At 38.7% G+C, this 13,683-nt stretch overlaps 1 protein-coding gene across 1 annotated transcript; it reads left to right on the forward strand.

Annotated features, from left to right (window-relative positions):
- The first annotated feature begins 4,455 nt into the window (after nt 1-4,455).
- LOC119025814 (acetylcholine receptor subunit alpha) lies at nt 4,456-13,420 on the forward strand. The gene is made up of 9 exons (XM_037109760.1): nt 4,456-4,628; nt 6,209-6,351; nt 6,441-6,485; nt 7,764-7,873; nt 8,322-8,517; nt 9,221-9,458; nt 11,996-12,219; nt 12,400-12,636; nt 12,801-13,420. Exons 1-9 carry the CDS (start codon nt 4,586-4,588, stop codon nt 12,927-12,929), a joined length of 1,365 nt encoding a protein of 454 aa, XP_036965655.1. The 5' UTR covers nt 4,456-4,585; the 3' UTR covers nt 12,930-13,420.
- Nucleotides 13,421-13,683: the final 263 nt, after the last annotated feature.

Below are 13,683 nucleotides of genomic sequence, written 5' to 3' on the forward strand. Positions count from 1 at the left end.
ACAATCAAACAACGTATAGTAAAATGTGTTCTCTCTTCAGCCATACTAAGTATTAGGAGCAGTTGGCATCCACTTTGCAGAACCCAAGGGTCAAGGACAGCGACCTGCCCTTATGTACATGTTCTTGATGGTGGGAGCACCCAGAGGAAACACAGGGAGAGCATGCTTGTGACATAGAGACCGTACTCCAGCCAGGAATCGACCAGGACCTGTGCAGTCTCTAGGGATTTAAAATACACATAATAGCATCGGTATAATTTAAATGAATACTAAAAACGTACATGGAATGCTGCTTAAAATACTTGTCAAGAACAATATATTGTTCGTGGCTGCAAGATGAGCCTGGCAGATAGGACTGATGGTCCTGCATTCTGAGTATACCAAATGACAAGTCGTGCCTGAAAGCCAGCCGTCACGTGACTTTCCATAAAGCCCCTCTAACTACCCATCAGTCACACTGATTCACTGTGAGATTAAAACCAAACACACAGCACCTAAGGCAACACTACCCTCTCACCAGGGAGGCTGTTAATTACTGGATATATGTGCAAACAATGTCACATTAAATTTATGCATTTTTAGGTTTAATTACCCACAGGTTATGTTTTTCCAAGCAATTTATTTGAACTAGCCATGCACAGCCATCAGTTGCTCATTACATGATCACTGTTTCACACTGCTTAGGCTCAGGGAAACAAAATATTTTCGTATACACGTGAGCTTTTATGTGGGATTATTGTTGACAGAGATAACATTTGATGCAGCCACAGTGCTTTTGACCCTGGAGCTTCACATTTAGCCCATCGCAGCATTTAGGTTTTTGTGCTTTAAATTTCTCCACAAAGCATCTGAGAAGCAATCACTGCTTGACATTTAATCGCTTGGGTTTTGTGACCACATCACATTGAGTTAATGTAAGCCAAATTCAGTCTTGTCTCCGGCGATTGTGTGGCAAAATTGGATTTTCATCCAACCGTTTAGCCTCCCCCACTGTCATCAGCCATTTTAAATGTATCATACCATCATCTACATTAGGCATCGACTGTGGAAGGAGGTAAACCACACCAGTAAAGCTATCGAGCTCTCCATCTCTCAGTCAGATTCTGTGATAACACTATGCTGGAGCAATGTCTGCAAATGTATTGTGTGGTGCATGTGCCTCATTCACGGTAATGAGACTAAATTTGAGAGGCTGTGATCCATGAGATAGCTGACCTTTCTCTGTAGGCTGGGTGGTGATGCTTTCCTCGCTGCACACAGCTGACCTGAATACATTTAGAAGCATTGGAAATATAAAGAAATATTCAGTTCACTCATGTGAAGCTTGTGAAATGGAAACGTTCTTCCTGTTTAATTTCCTACTATTTGATACCCACAAAGAAGAAAGTATTAGAAACCCATATTAAATTGCATCTTGAATGAATACTGCTTTGGAGATTATAAAGGAGACCTATCATGCTTTTTTGTTTTTTCCTTTCCTTCAGCATTTTATATAGTGATGTAGTTATATAGCTTTTTTATTCTTGTACATGTGCATAAAAGATCTTGAGAGTTAAAATGCTCGAAGTCAGCAACAACAGCAACAGAAGCTCCTCTCTCCCACAGAAAACACTGACCCTGAGATACCTCATCATTAGTCCCACCTTTAATTCTGTGACTTTGTGACATCACGCTACATCACCATGTCAGACATTTGCACAGTTTATGACTAGAGGTTATTTTGGCACGTATGGAGATAGCAGAGCAGCTTTGGTGTTGTTAGCGGTGCTGGCTGAAGCGTGTGTGAGCTGGCCAATCAGAGAAGACTGGGCAGTCAGGAGGTCTAAAGAGACACGAACTTCAATGGATCATTTCAGATAGAGAGGGAAAAATTGCTGCCGCGATGACAATATGAGAAAAAACTGATGTGGTTTTTGAGCATTAAAGCATGCAATCATATTCTAGCAGTAACCCAAAATAAAATTATGAAAATGAAAATGAGCGCAACATGCAATTTTAAAGGATTATTATTTGTTGTATTGTATGTACAATTCTTGATTGGTGTTTCTCCACTTGAGTTTTGATTATATAGTGCGTGACCAATGATTTCGTCAATTGTTCTTGCATCTTAACAAACCAACACAAATACTGACAAAATATTCATTATAGAATTATATTAAGCTGTGTGGACTGATGAAAATATATTTCATATTTTCTCTTTGCAGCAATATTACTAATCCTGTCCAATCTTACACATTTCTATGTTTATGCTGAAACATCATGTACAGTAAAATATATCAACACACATCATAAGATCTTCTAAATCTAATCCTAATCTTCATCGAGGCAGAAACACCCAGTATGTTGTCCAGTTTTTATCCACCCCCTGCAGATATTACATCAATGCTTTCATTCAGATTCAGTGAACATTTAATCACTTACAGAGCAGATATAAACACACAGCTCATCGTCCTTTAGAGACTGGAATCAAGCTCTGTAATTAACATTGGACAGAGCTTCAAAAGTGTTCCCCCAGGACTACGGGACGACCGAGCAGACACAAAGCTGGCTTGTCTGGTGTTACATGACGGACTTGGAGAAAAAGCAAAGCATTGCTCAAATGGTGTAAACTCAGGTGGCCTGAGTGATCGGAGGGAGCGAGGGGGGTGGGTCGGGACGAATCTCTTTTAATTCAGGCATTGCCAGAATGGTCATTTGTCCCTAAGTGAGATGAATGAGGCCCGTGGTTGAGTGACTGGCTGATTGAACGGACTGGGGATGTGAGGAAATTGAGTTGCCCGACCCATCACAGGCCTCGGCAGGGTGGGCTAGTGCCGAGTAAAAGAGGGAGATATGGGGGTAACACCTGCCCTTCAGGAAACACAACATCTGAATTATCTAAGATAACCATTTTTTTCTATTTTAAGGTGGAACTGGACGGGAGAGGAATTGTGAGAATCCTTTCAAAATAGATACAATAACACTTCATCATCCTCATTGAACAACTACCAACTGTATTGCTGAACAGTTAAGATTTTAGCCTTTGATACATACACATGTATTTAAGACTCGTTGCAGTTCCCTAAGCTACGGAGACAGACACAAACAAAAATACACAGAGCAATGAGCAAATAATCAATCAAGTCATAGAAATAAACTATTAATGAAAGATTGTTGAGGACAAGTTCATTAGTGAGGAAAGAAGCTGCTTCATAATCTGCTGGTAAAACAGCAGGAAGGTGAACAGACTGTGATTGCAGTCTTTTAGTATCTTATGGTTTATGACATAGTTAAAACACACAAAAACATAGTCCAATACAGCAGTTAACATTGAACTGGGAGTTGGCTAATATTAGTGACATGATATGTCAGATTACCTGAGGTCTGTCTAGTGAGTCGGGGTTGATAATACCTAACTAGAATGGCACTCAGTAGAGTGTAAATCTCCCCCAAGGCCCACCAGTCACCTGTAATTCAATCAAGATTAATTCAATATCCTTTTTTGTTACATTAAAGTGGTTGAAGAAAGATGACTTTCAAGACTGCCCTCCATGAAAATATATTTAAATCTTCCAAAGGGTGATATTTATTAGGATCAGCATCAATTTGTACTCACAGCCACCTACAGACACCTAATTTTCTTTCATCAAGATCCACGTATTATTCCCAGAGAATGTAGCAAAATGTGGAAAAAGCCCTCTATCATCAATCGCTCTAACCATTGGCAGAGATCTAATATAATAATAATAATAATAATAATAATAATAATAATAATAATAATAATAATAATAATAATAATAATAATAATAATAATAATAATAATAATAATAATAATAATAATAATAATAATGTCATGTATTGTAAGATAATAATAATAATGTGGGCGATTGATTGGTTGTGTCATGGCCAAAGACAGTACAAATGTAAACAGTAAAACAATGTTCACATATTAACATATAAAGAAAAATAAATAGAATAATGACAAGGGACAGCTACTGCAATGAATGTTTGGGAATACCTGCTCTCAAGCTAAAAACTAGCCTGATAAATTTTTAATTTGAGTTCTAGTTAAGATCTAAAGCTTTAGAAATGATGGTTATCTATAAAACAATCCATCACATATGCAGATATCCTCCAATGAGGATTGAATTGAACTATTATTCAATATGAACATCTTATTGATTTGTCATTGTGCTGTACATGGCCTTTATATGAATCTATACTCTGATTTAATGGCAGCAGCATTAGTGACTCCCTGACACAAGAGGAACTCAGAGCAGCAGCGATCATGTGTCGTGTCTTTGCACCTCCAGGTCATGTGTGGCCAAGTTCACGATGGGATATTTCAGTGGTGGATTACTCCGGCATGTTGATCTTATAACAGATGACAAAGAATGCGGCCCTCTCAAATGACAAGCATTGGCAGCCAGTCGCTCACATCCGCTGTCAGACAATAACAACAAGCGTTGGGAGGTTGCACAGCGAGCCATTTGCCAGTGCTGAAAGAATGTTTTAGGTGGGTCAAACCTTTTCAATTCTCAAGTGGTCAACGGGCAGCGCGTTGAAGTTGGATCTTGTTTTTGGATGCTTACTGTTATTGGCAAGAATGAATACTGGATTTTTCATTTTCCATCTGGTCATTCTAGCAGGTAAGAACTTATCTAAAACGAAAGGAAATGTGTTGGTCACCTGTGGAAATGAGTGTCTTTACTACTTTAATTACTTTGAGAGTTTATAATGAATAAGAGAAAGTTTTAAGTTTAAAAAAAAAGCGATAACTAAACCCTCATTTCATTTACTATGTTTAATGACACTGCTCTCAGGTCAGTGTAAGCCGATCCTACTCAAACAACACAACTAATGAGCAAATTTCAGCGTGGACTGGCTCTTTGATTGACAAGGGCATATGTGCTGTTTTCATTTTGCTTTTCAACCTTTCTTCCGTCTGTCACCACATCAAGTCACCTGCATAATTATGTTCAGGATGATTCCCTTACTTTGCTGAGCTGAATGTCTGGAGAATCATTCAACCATTCAAACACATGTTGCTGTAAAACGACCTTCGTTTCAAGGTCAGCTGAAAAATGAAAGGGGATCCTGCTCTGGCTGGTGACAGATATGTAGTTGAAACAGCTTAAGAGACATCTCTATTATAAACCATACAGGGGAGCTGTCACGTTACTGAATGTTCTTTGCCAAAGTGAGACCCCGAATCAAACACAGCGGGTACATTTAAACACATGTATTTACACTACAGAACATGTGCATGAATCCAATCTCCTCCTGTTATATATATAAACCCTGTTATCCTGAACCTCACCAAACAGCAACAAAAAACTGAAAGAAAGTAAAAAGTGAAGTAAATAGATATAATAAAAAGTGAACAATAACATCATAATATGTTCCAAAATGGGAAACACAACCCAGTCTCCAAGTAAGCTGCTTTAATAATAAGCAGGTAGGACCGCCTCTTTCTGGACTTCTGTGTCCTGATTGGATAAAGTGGGCAGGGATTTAACACTGATTTTTTTTTTTTTTATAAGAAATAATGCATGCATCAGCTTTAATTATGATCACCACTTGCCAAGCTATGACATCAGTGCAACGTGATTGGTCTGTTGCAATAATGGCCGTGGAACAAGAAGAAAATGTTAGATTTGAAAACTTACCTCCTGCCATACTAAAAATATTTTAACCACTTGCTTACATATTGATTGAACTTATCTGTTATCTACTATCTATATTCATACTTTTTCATATCAATATCACATATTACCATATTGGCCCTGATAAAATAGGCCTACAATGAAATATTGAAAAGACATTTGAAAAAGAAAAATGAATTCTTGAATAAATGGATAAATAAATAAATGAATATTTTTAAATCAACAGATTGTATGTATGTATTTATGTACGTATGTACCCAGCAGCCTTCCATAAATTCTAAAAGTGGGTCAGTTTAAGTCAATTTTAAGTCAGCTTACACCTATACTATGACACCTGTCACATCTATTTTCAACTCATATTAAATGAACTCAACTCAGGTATCCAATGCTCTTAAAGCAATATTCTGCCTTGGCACGTCATGATGATTTTCCAGCACACTCAAGAGGCACCTTGAGGCATAAAGAAAGTCATATTTCACTGTCTACATGCCTTACATGTAGGATAAGAAACACATCTGATGCAAAATGAGCCTGTACCCTGCATGGTGTTGTTTATATTCTAGGTGCTGCCTGGGCTTCTACCGATGAAACACGTCTGGTCAAAACCCTTTTCACTGGCTACAATAAGGTCGTCCGCCCTGTCACTCACTTCAAGGACCCGGTGGTTGTTACTGTAGGCCTTCAGCTCATCCAGCTCATCAGCGTGGTGAGGTCCCATGTCGCACGCGATATCAGCCCGTCTGTCTTAAGATTCACTGTCATCAGCTGTCTAAACACATTTCTCTGCATTCACAGGATGAGGTCAACCAGATTGTCAGCAGCAACGTGCGACTGAAACAGGTTTGGTAGATGCAGTGATTTGTCTATGTAGTTATGTAGTGATATCGAACAAAAGTAACACTTTGGACTTAATATCATATTACAGAGAGACCAAATAATATTAATTAAAATGAGTTAGATAGAGAGGAATAAATACATCATTATGCTTCTAACGAAAATGTGTGAAAAACTCCCAGAAATGTAAGAAAAATATACAATTATTATTATTTCAATATAGGAACAGATGAAAATACACACAAGATTTAGAGATATAAACAAATATCCTCTTTCTTCATCTATACAAGAAAAAGATAAAGACAAACCTCAGGATTGACCACAATAATTATAGGACTAGACACACATCTGTCACATCTGGCTTCCAAAATATAAACCTGAACTGGAAAAGAAATCAGTGGCATTTTAACACTTGTTCCACTGAAAAATAAACCTCATACAGTTAAGTTGTTTCATCATAATTTGATGTATTTTGATGTCGATTTATTTTTAGAGTGCACAAATACTATTCTGGTATTTCCATAGTACCAGCAACAATATCTTGTTTGATGCAATCCACGCATGTTGCCCTACATATGACAAGTTTTACTCCAAAGAGACGTATCTGAACACAGCAACACATTTAAGAACAAAATTACAGATAGACAGACCGTAAAATTCCAGTACACTCTGTGTAAATGATATGAGGGACATTATTATTCTGATTCTGGAAAATTCACTGATGAAATCAAGGAAAGAAAGTTGTTCAGTAAGTGGAAATGAAACCCTTTGTATCAGAATGTGCTTTGTAAAATGTTACTTTATAGGGGCAGTGTGAGGTTTGGAGAATAAAATTTGAGTTCAGAATATTAATGAGGTAATGATACAAACTCAGAAATATTGGTCTTTCCCATAACTAAATAAACAAACTGTTCTCAGAGAAAAATTACATCCACCAAATGTAAACAAAGTAAAACAGTGTGAAACTTTAAGATCAGTTTGTTTATTTAGTTTGATTAGGCATTAAATCAGTCAATGAAGATATTTCTTTTCTGACAAACATTTCCTTCCTAAAACTACACAGTGTGCCTTTGAGTGTGAATCTGTACAAAGTATTTCATAACTTTAAAATATAACATGAAATATAATTATAAATGAATGAAATAAGTACATATATTCATATATATGAATAACTATATAAATATAAACATCACATGATGTTTTCTGCTTTTTCATTCTCAAAATAAAGCATTATTAATAGTCATGTCTGAAGTCCTTTCCATTGTTCTTGGTGTTTTTTTTCAGCAATGGAAAGATGTGAACCTGCAGTGGGACCCTGAGGATTACGGTGGCATCAAAAAGATCAGAGTTCCCTCCACTGACATTTGGCGGCCTGATCTGGTTCTCTACAACAAGTATGTTATGAGGCTGTATTTGATCCGGGTCACGTCCCTCCTTCTTTTTTCTTTTTTACCCCCCTTTAATTTCATTACGGGAAGCTTTATGCAATCTAAAGCGTACAAACCTCCAAAAACAATCATCCCACCTGTCAGTGATGTTTTGAATCACACTTTCCTTTACTCCACTATGCAGCGTGTGTGAAAGCTCAGATTTCATCAGGCTAAATCTGGACGCCGTGTTGCGGGTCCCCCCTCCCCCAACCATATGCTGCATCTGACACACTGCTGTTTTTCCCCGACAACCAGCTTCTCCGCCACGACAACCTGTGCCAAGCAGAGCTCTGGTTGGCCGGGCTGTGCGACAGCAGCACTGACCCAGCCCCGGGCACTGATGTCCCCCTGCGTTAATATTTAACTTATTACACCTCATGTTGATGCCGCCTGTGTTTCTCTGTACCCGCAGTGCTGACGGTGACTTTGCCATCGTTCATGAGACCAAGGTGCTGCTGGAGCACACAGGGATGATCACATGGAACCCACCTGCCATCTTCAAGAGCTACTGTGAAATTATTGTGCTGCATTTCCCCTTTGACCTCCAGAACTGCAGTATGAAGCTGGGCACCTGGACATACGACGGAAACTTGGTCGTCGTCAATCCTGTAATTCCATTCGGATCATTTCTTTAAAGGAAAAGTTCTGCATTTTGGGAAATACATTTGTCTTCTCTTCAATTTCTTGCCAAGTAATTACGAGAATAATATCAATACCAGTCCAAAGCTAGCAGCTGGTTGGCTTAGCTCAACACAAGGCCTAGAACCAGAGCTCTGTAAAACTGTCTCTGTAAAAATCTGCCTACCAACACCTTTAAATCTCACTAATTAACATGTTATATCTTGTCAAGTGGCAAGTCTCGCCACTTGGCAGCCATCTTAGCAATTCCCTTTGGCAGTTATTTTGGGCTAACAAGACCAGGCCCCTATCCAAATGAAGAGAGGAGAGTGCCAGACCTTTCAATGGTCACTGGGACATAAAAACCTAATGTATAGAATCACCTGTCAAATCTGATTATATGATGATAATAATGAATAAATGTGTTCCTTTAACTGTACAAATAGTGTAAATCCCTACTTGTAAGAAACATACATGGCTTTACTTGACAAACATCTCTTTATCGTTCAAGAACTTGGATACAAACACAAGATTCCAGATAATAACACAACTGTACAAGCAGTCAAAGAAATTGCAGGCCAGTGCATATGACAAATATGTGAGAGATGGTGAAAATGAAATAATACAAATCTGTAAGAAATTTAAATGAAAAATCAGCCTTTAATAACTCTGTTTGTTGCTCCTCCTCACCAGGACAGTGACCGCCCTGACCTGAGTAACTTCATGGAAAGTGGAGAGTGGGTGATGAAGGATTTCCGCGGTTGGAAACACTGGGTGTACTACGCTTGCTGCCCGGACACCCCTTACCTGGACATCACCTACCACTTCCTCATGCTACGGCTCCCGCTGTACTTCATCGTCAATGTCATCATCCCCTGCATGCTCTTCTCCTTCCTGACTGGCCTGGTCTTCTACCTTCCTACAGACTCTGGTATGTTGACACTGATCACACATTGTTTTCATTCCACTGGGATGTGATGGTAAGTATTCCTGATAATCACAGACAAAAAGCTATAAAATATGGCATGCACCAAAGAACATAATATGTTTCAACATTCATCATACATGATATATATGCAGTAACTCTCAGAATAAATCATATATTCTATAGGCTCGTTGCCCTAGCTCTTTCTCATTGTTGATTACAGTATTGGTGTGTATTTGTGCCCACCATTATAATTTGCTGGAGGGCACAGGCTGCTTGCTACACTGAGTTCACCTACAGGACTGCTTCAACTGTCCTTTTTTTGTATTTTCCAGTTCATTAAGAATGTCGGCTTTACTGAAATGCAAATCTACCATGGTGCTGAGTTTGTATAATGTAAAGATTTTTTCTGAATAAACATTAGGCTGAACTGCTGGAAACCAGTACATGTGAAGGAAGGCTCATTTTAACGTAACAAGAACACACTATTATTTTAGATTTAGGTAAAGAAAACATATTATCATTATATTCAAATAACTGCCAATGGATCCTCCTAAATCCTACGCACGGGACCTTTAAATATAAGGTTACAACCAGTTAGCTTAGCTTAGCACAAAGACTGGAAATAAAGGGAAATAGCTAGCCTGACTCTGTCTGAAGGTAACAGATAGTAACTGCAAGATTCTAGTCCACTCACAGTCCTCCACAAAACTGCAAATTGTTGACATTTTGTAACGAATTAAGCAAATTATATACAGGCATGTTCATGTTCCTTGCACAAACCAGATGTGCAGTATAGGTGCATTCTATGGTTTTTGGGCAGGGTCAGATTAGCTGTTTCCCCCTATTTCAAGTCAACTGTCTCATTGCTTTAATTTTATGTTGAGCCCAAAAAGATACAAGTGGCAGTGATCTTCTCATATAACTTTCAGCAAAACAAAACATAAGATTCTTTCACAAATTTTTGGATTCTTTGTAATCTCTCCTGAAATGATGGCGACCAGATGATATGTATGAGGACACTCCTGTTTATAAATGTATATAATCTATACAAGTATATAAATGCACACTGTGTGTATTATAAAGGATATGAAAAAAAAAACTAATGAAGCTTCTGCAGCAGTCGTGTAAAAGATTGTCAAAAAGGGCTCATATCTATTATACTTGCTACATTCTCTTCAGTATACATGTTTTCGTGATACAATATGAAAACACTGACATAATATGATAACTGAGAACATGTTGGACAAACCCTTGTTCCTAATTCTGCCTGTCAGTCGGAAGTGTCTCACCATCGACTGCTACAGGAGCTGCACTGCTCGTGTGCACATCTGGCCGTGTTCCCAGTGTGTAGGTCTGCCTCATTACCCAGGGTCCCTCTGTGCTGTCATGTCTGAAAGCAGGCCTTTGCTTTAATGTATAATACATCACTTGATCCCTGTTTCTGATATGGTTGCTGACAGGATAGTGTGAAGAAGAAGCTTGTGCCAAAAAGACGCCCTCTCTGGGATAACTGCTCTTACAGAGGAACGAAAACAACATGTCTTGCATTTTATTTGGGAAGTGGTGTCAGAATCTGTTTACGTGTTTACTGTTGGGCTCAGAGACGACAGGAGACAAAAGAAATGCCTCCTACTCTTTGGATGTGATTTTCCTGTGTGGTTGAAGAGAGCAGTTATTGTGTTGTTGTGAACATAATACAGGTGGACTCTGATTGGATGACTACATGGTATGGAAATGTGGGACTTGTAGAAATAGCTCTCCCTTGTGGCAATGTAATAAGATTGCATGTTGTGGATACCCTGAGCCAACATACTGTTTATTGTTGCATCTCCACATTTTAAGGGTTATTTCAAAGTGCCTTTTGTCATTTTCATATTACAGAAAACATTTGTCTTCTCTATCTGGTCTAAATTTAGGGGTTTTCAACTTTTCTTCCTTGCCCCCTCTTGAGCTGAGGCAATATTCCTTTTTGAAGAGCTTTGATGACAGTTCAATTAGTTTACTTGCTTTGATGTTCACAATACACATTATTTTACTCTATTTTACTTTTTCCACAAACTGGCAACTACCAAGAATTTTGATGACTAATAAAAACAGAGACCAAATGATACCAATGGCTTTGTGCTATTAGCTGACACTGACACTGAGTACAACAGTACTGAAGTGCTGATGGCTTGTTTAAAGGTGCAGTTTCTAAATATGGGCTGTTTGCATCTCTCTTGATACTTTCACAGTATTTAGAGCAACTAGACCTGCTTTATTCATGAAAAGGAAAATTAATATATCCCTTTCTAAAAGATGAGACCTTCAACGCTTTTGTTCAGAGGAATCCATCTTTTGATGAAGATAATGTGCTCTTCTAAATACAGTGTTAGATGAGATTGTTATGTCACACGTTTGTCTTTATTATTTTCTATCCTGTCACCCTTCAGATTTATACAACCCTAATCTCATTTAATCAGGTCCAGACTTGAACAATGAGATGCACTGTATACAGCAGCTGTATATTATATTGATTATGGTTTGTTTGTGACTCCCAGGTGAGAAAATGACTCTCAGCATCTCCGTCCTGCTGTCTCTGACTGTGTTCCTGCTGGTCATCGTGGAGCTGATCCCCTCCACCTCCAGCGCTGTACCGCTCATTGGGAAGTACATGCTCTTCACCATGGTATTCGTCATTGCCTCCATCATCATCACTGTCATCGTCATCAACACCCACCACCGCTCCCCGAGCACTCACACAATGCCAGACTGGGTCCGCAAGGTGAGATGATTTGGATCATCTTGATTTTCCAAGCTTTACTGAACAATCCTTAATCTTTTCTCTTTGCATTACACTGCCATCTAGTGGTAGCAACCAGAATATCATTGTTTTCTACTAATCCAACCTCACTGGTGCTGTATACTCTTTGTCATAATGTTTATCTTTGGTTTTGTTTGACAGGTTTTTATTGAAACCATCCCCAACATCATGTTCTTCTCAACAATGAAACGCCCTGGCAAGGAGAAGCAGACTAAAAGTATCTATGGGGCTGATTTTGACATCTCAGACATCTCTGGCAACCCAACCTCGGCCGTTCCCTACCAGTCCCCGATCACCAAGAACCCTGATGTCCGCAGTGCCATTGAGGGAGTCAAGTACATCGCAGAAACCATGAAATCAGATGAGGAGTCCAACAATGTAATCTTTCTCACACTGAGTGCCTCTAATATGGTTCTTTAATGAGTTTGTGTATGTGACACATTGTCTCTTGTTGTTTCTCTTCTCTTCTCTTCTCTTCTCTTCTCTTCTCTTCTCTTCTCTTCTCTTCTCTTCTCTTCTCTTCTCTTCTCTTCTCTTCGCAGGCTGCTGAAGAGTGGAAGTTTGTGGCCATGGTCCTGGATCATATCCTGCTGTGTGTGTTCATGGCTGTGTGTCTCATCGGCACATTAGGCGTGTTTGCAGGGCGACTCATTGAGCTGAGCATGCTGTAAAAGGCCTGGGGGTCATGTTTTACCGGTTTAACCTCTCAGAGGACCAGTTTGTTGTTCAATGTGAAACATGTCAGCTTTGTTTTTGAAGCTTCTGTGTGATCTGCGACATTTACACTGTATACTGCATCTCTGTTTCATGTTGTTTGAGGAATTACCCCATTGTATACAGTGTCTTCAGCTCATTTTGTGAAAGAGCGCTGATGTTTTTCATTTTTTAAGGAATTTATGTGTGCTGTTTAAAATGTTCAATCAAACAGTTGCTTGGCATATTTGGGAACAACTAAAAAGAAGGGGGATTTGACAGTTTTCAGGTGCAGAATTGCTCAGTTTCCTTAAGACTGACTGTTTTCTAATAACTGTGACTTTCAATACAATCTTACATACACACTGATCTGGAGCTTTCCATGATGTTTTTTTTTTTTTTCTTTTTAAGAGGCTTTTACACTTGCCCCTGATTTGTAAGGACACAAGGAACCAGTTGTATGTCATTGGGTCATTGCACCATTTAGACAGTGGTTGAGTTTAAGGATATTTACAAAAGAAATATCTTGTAAGAAGAACTGTGTCAAACATACTTTTAGGCACATTATGCTTACACACATATTTGACACAGTGCTGTTCTTCTGAGCTCATGAAGAGGAGACTTTTTAAGATACCTGTTCTACAAACATATGATGAGCTTATAGAATTTGATTCATTGTGGTAGTTTATGCTATCTAAAAGTGTGTAGTTGCAGCAAAATGCATCAGACACA

Source organism: Acanthopagrus latus, chromosome 9, assembly GCF_904848185.1.
Source record: "Acanthopagrus latus isolate v.2019 chromosome 9, fAcaLat1.1, whole genome shotgun sequence".
In the NCBI taxonomy this organism is placed as follows: Eukaryota; Metazoa; Chordata; class Actinopteri; order Spariformes; family Sparidae; genus Acanthopagrus; species Acanthopagrus latus.

What these genes read in the sequence shown, in the direction of transcription:
- LOC119025814 (XM_037109760.1), top strand. Translation starts at nt 4,586, where the DNA reads ATGAATACTGGATTTTTCATTTTCCATCTGGTCATTCTAGCAG. An exon ending in CCATCTGGTCATTCTAGCAG is followed by an intron (nt 4,629 to 6,208) that starts GTAAGAACTTAT and finishes TTTATATTCTAG; the next exon opens with GTGCTGCCTGGGCTTCTACC. An exon ending in TGCCAGACTGGGTCCGCAAG is followed by an intron (nt 12,220 to 12,399) that starts GTGAGATGATTT and finishes TTTGTTTGACAG; the next exon opens with GTTTTTATTGAAACCATCCC.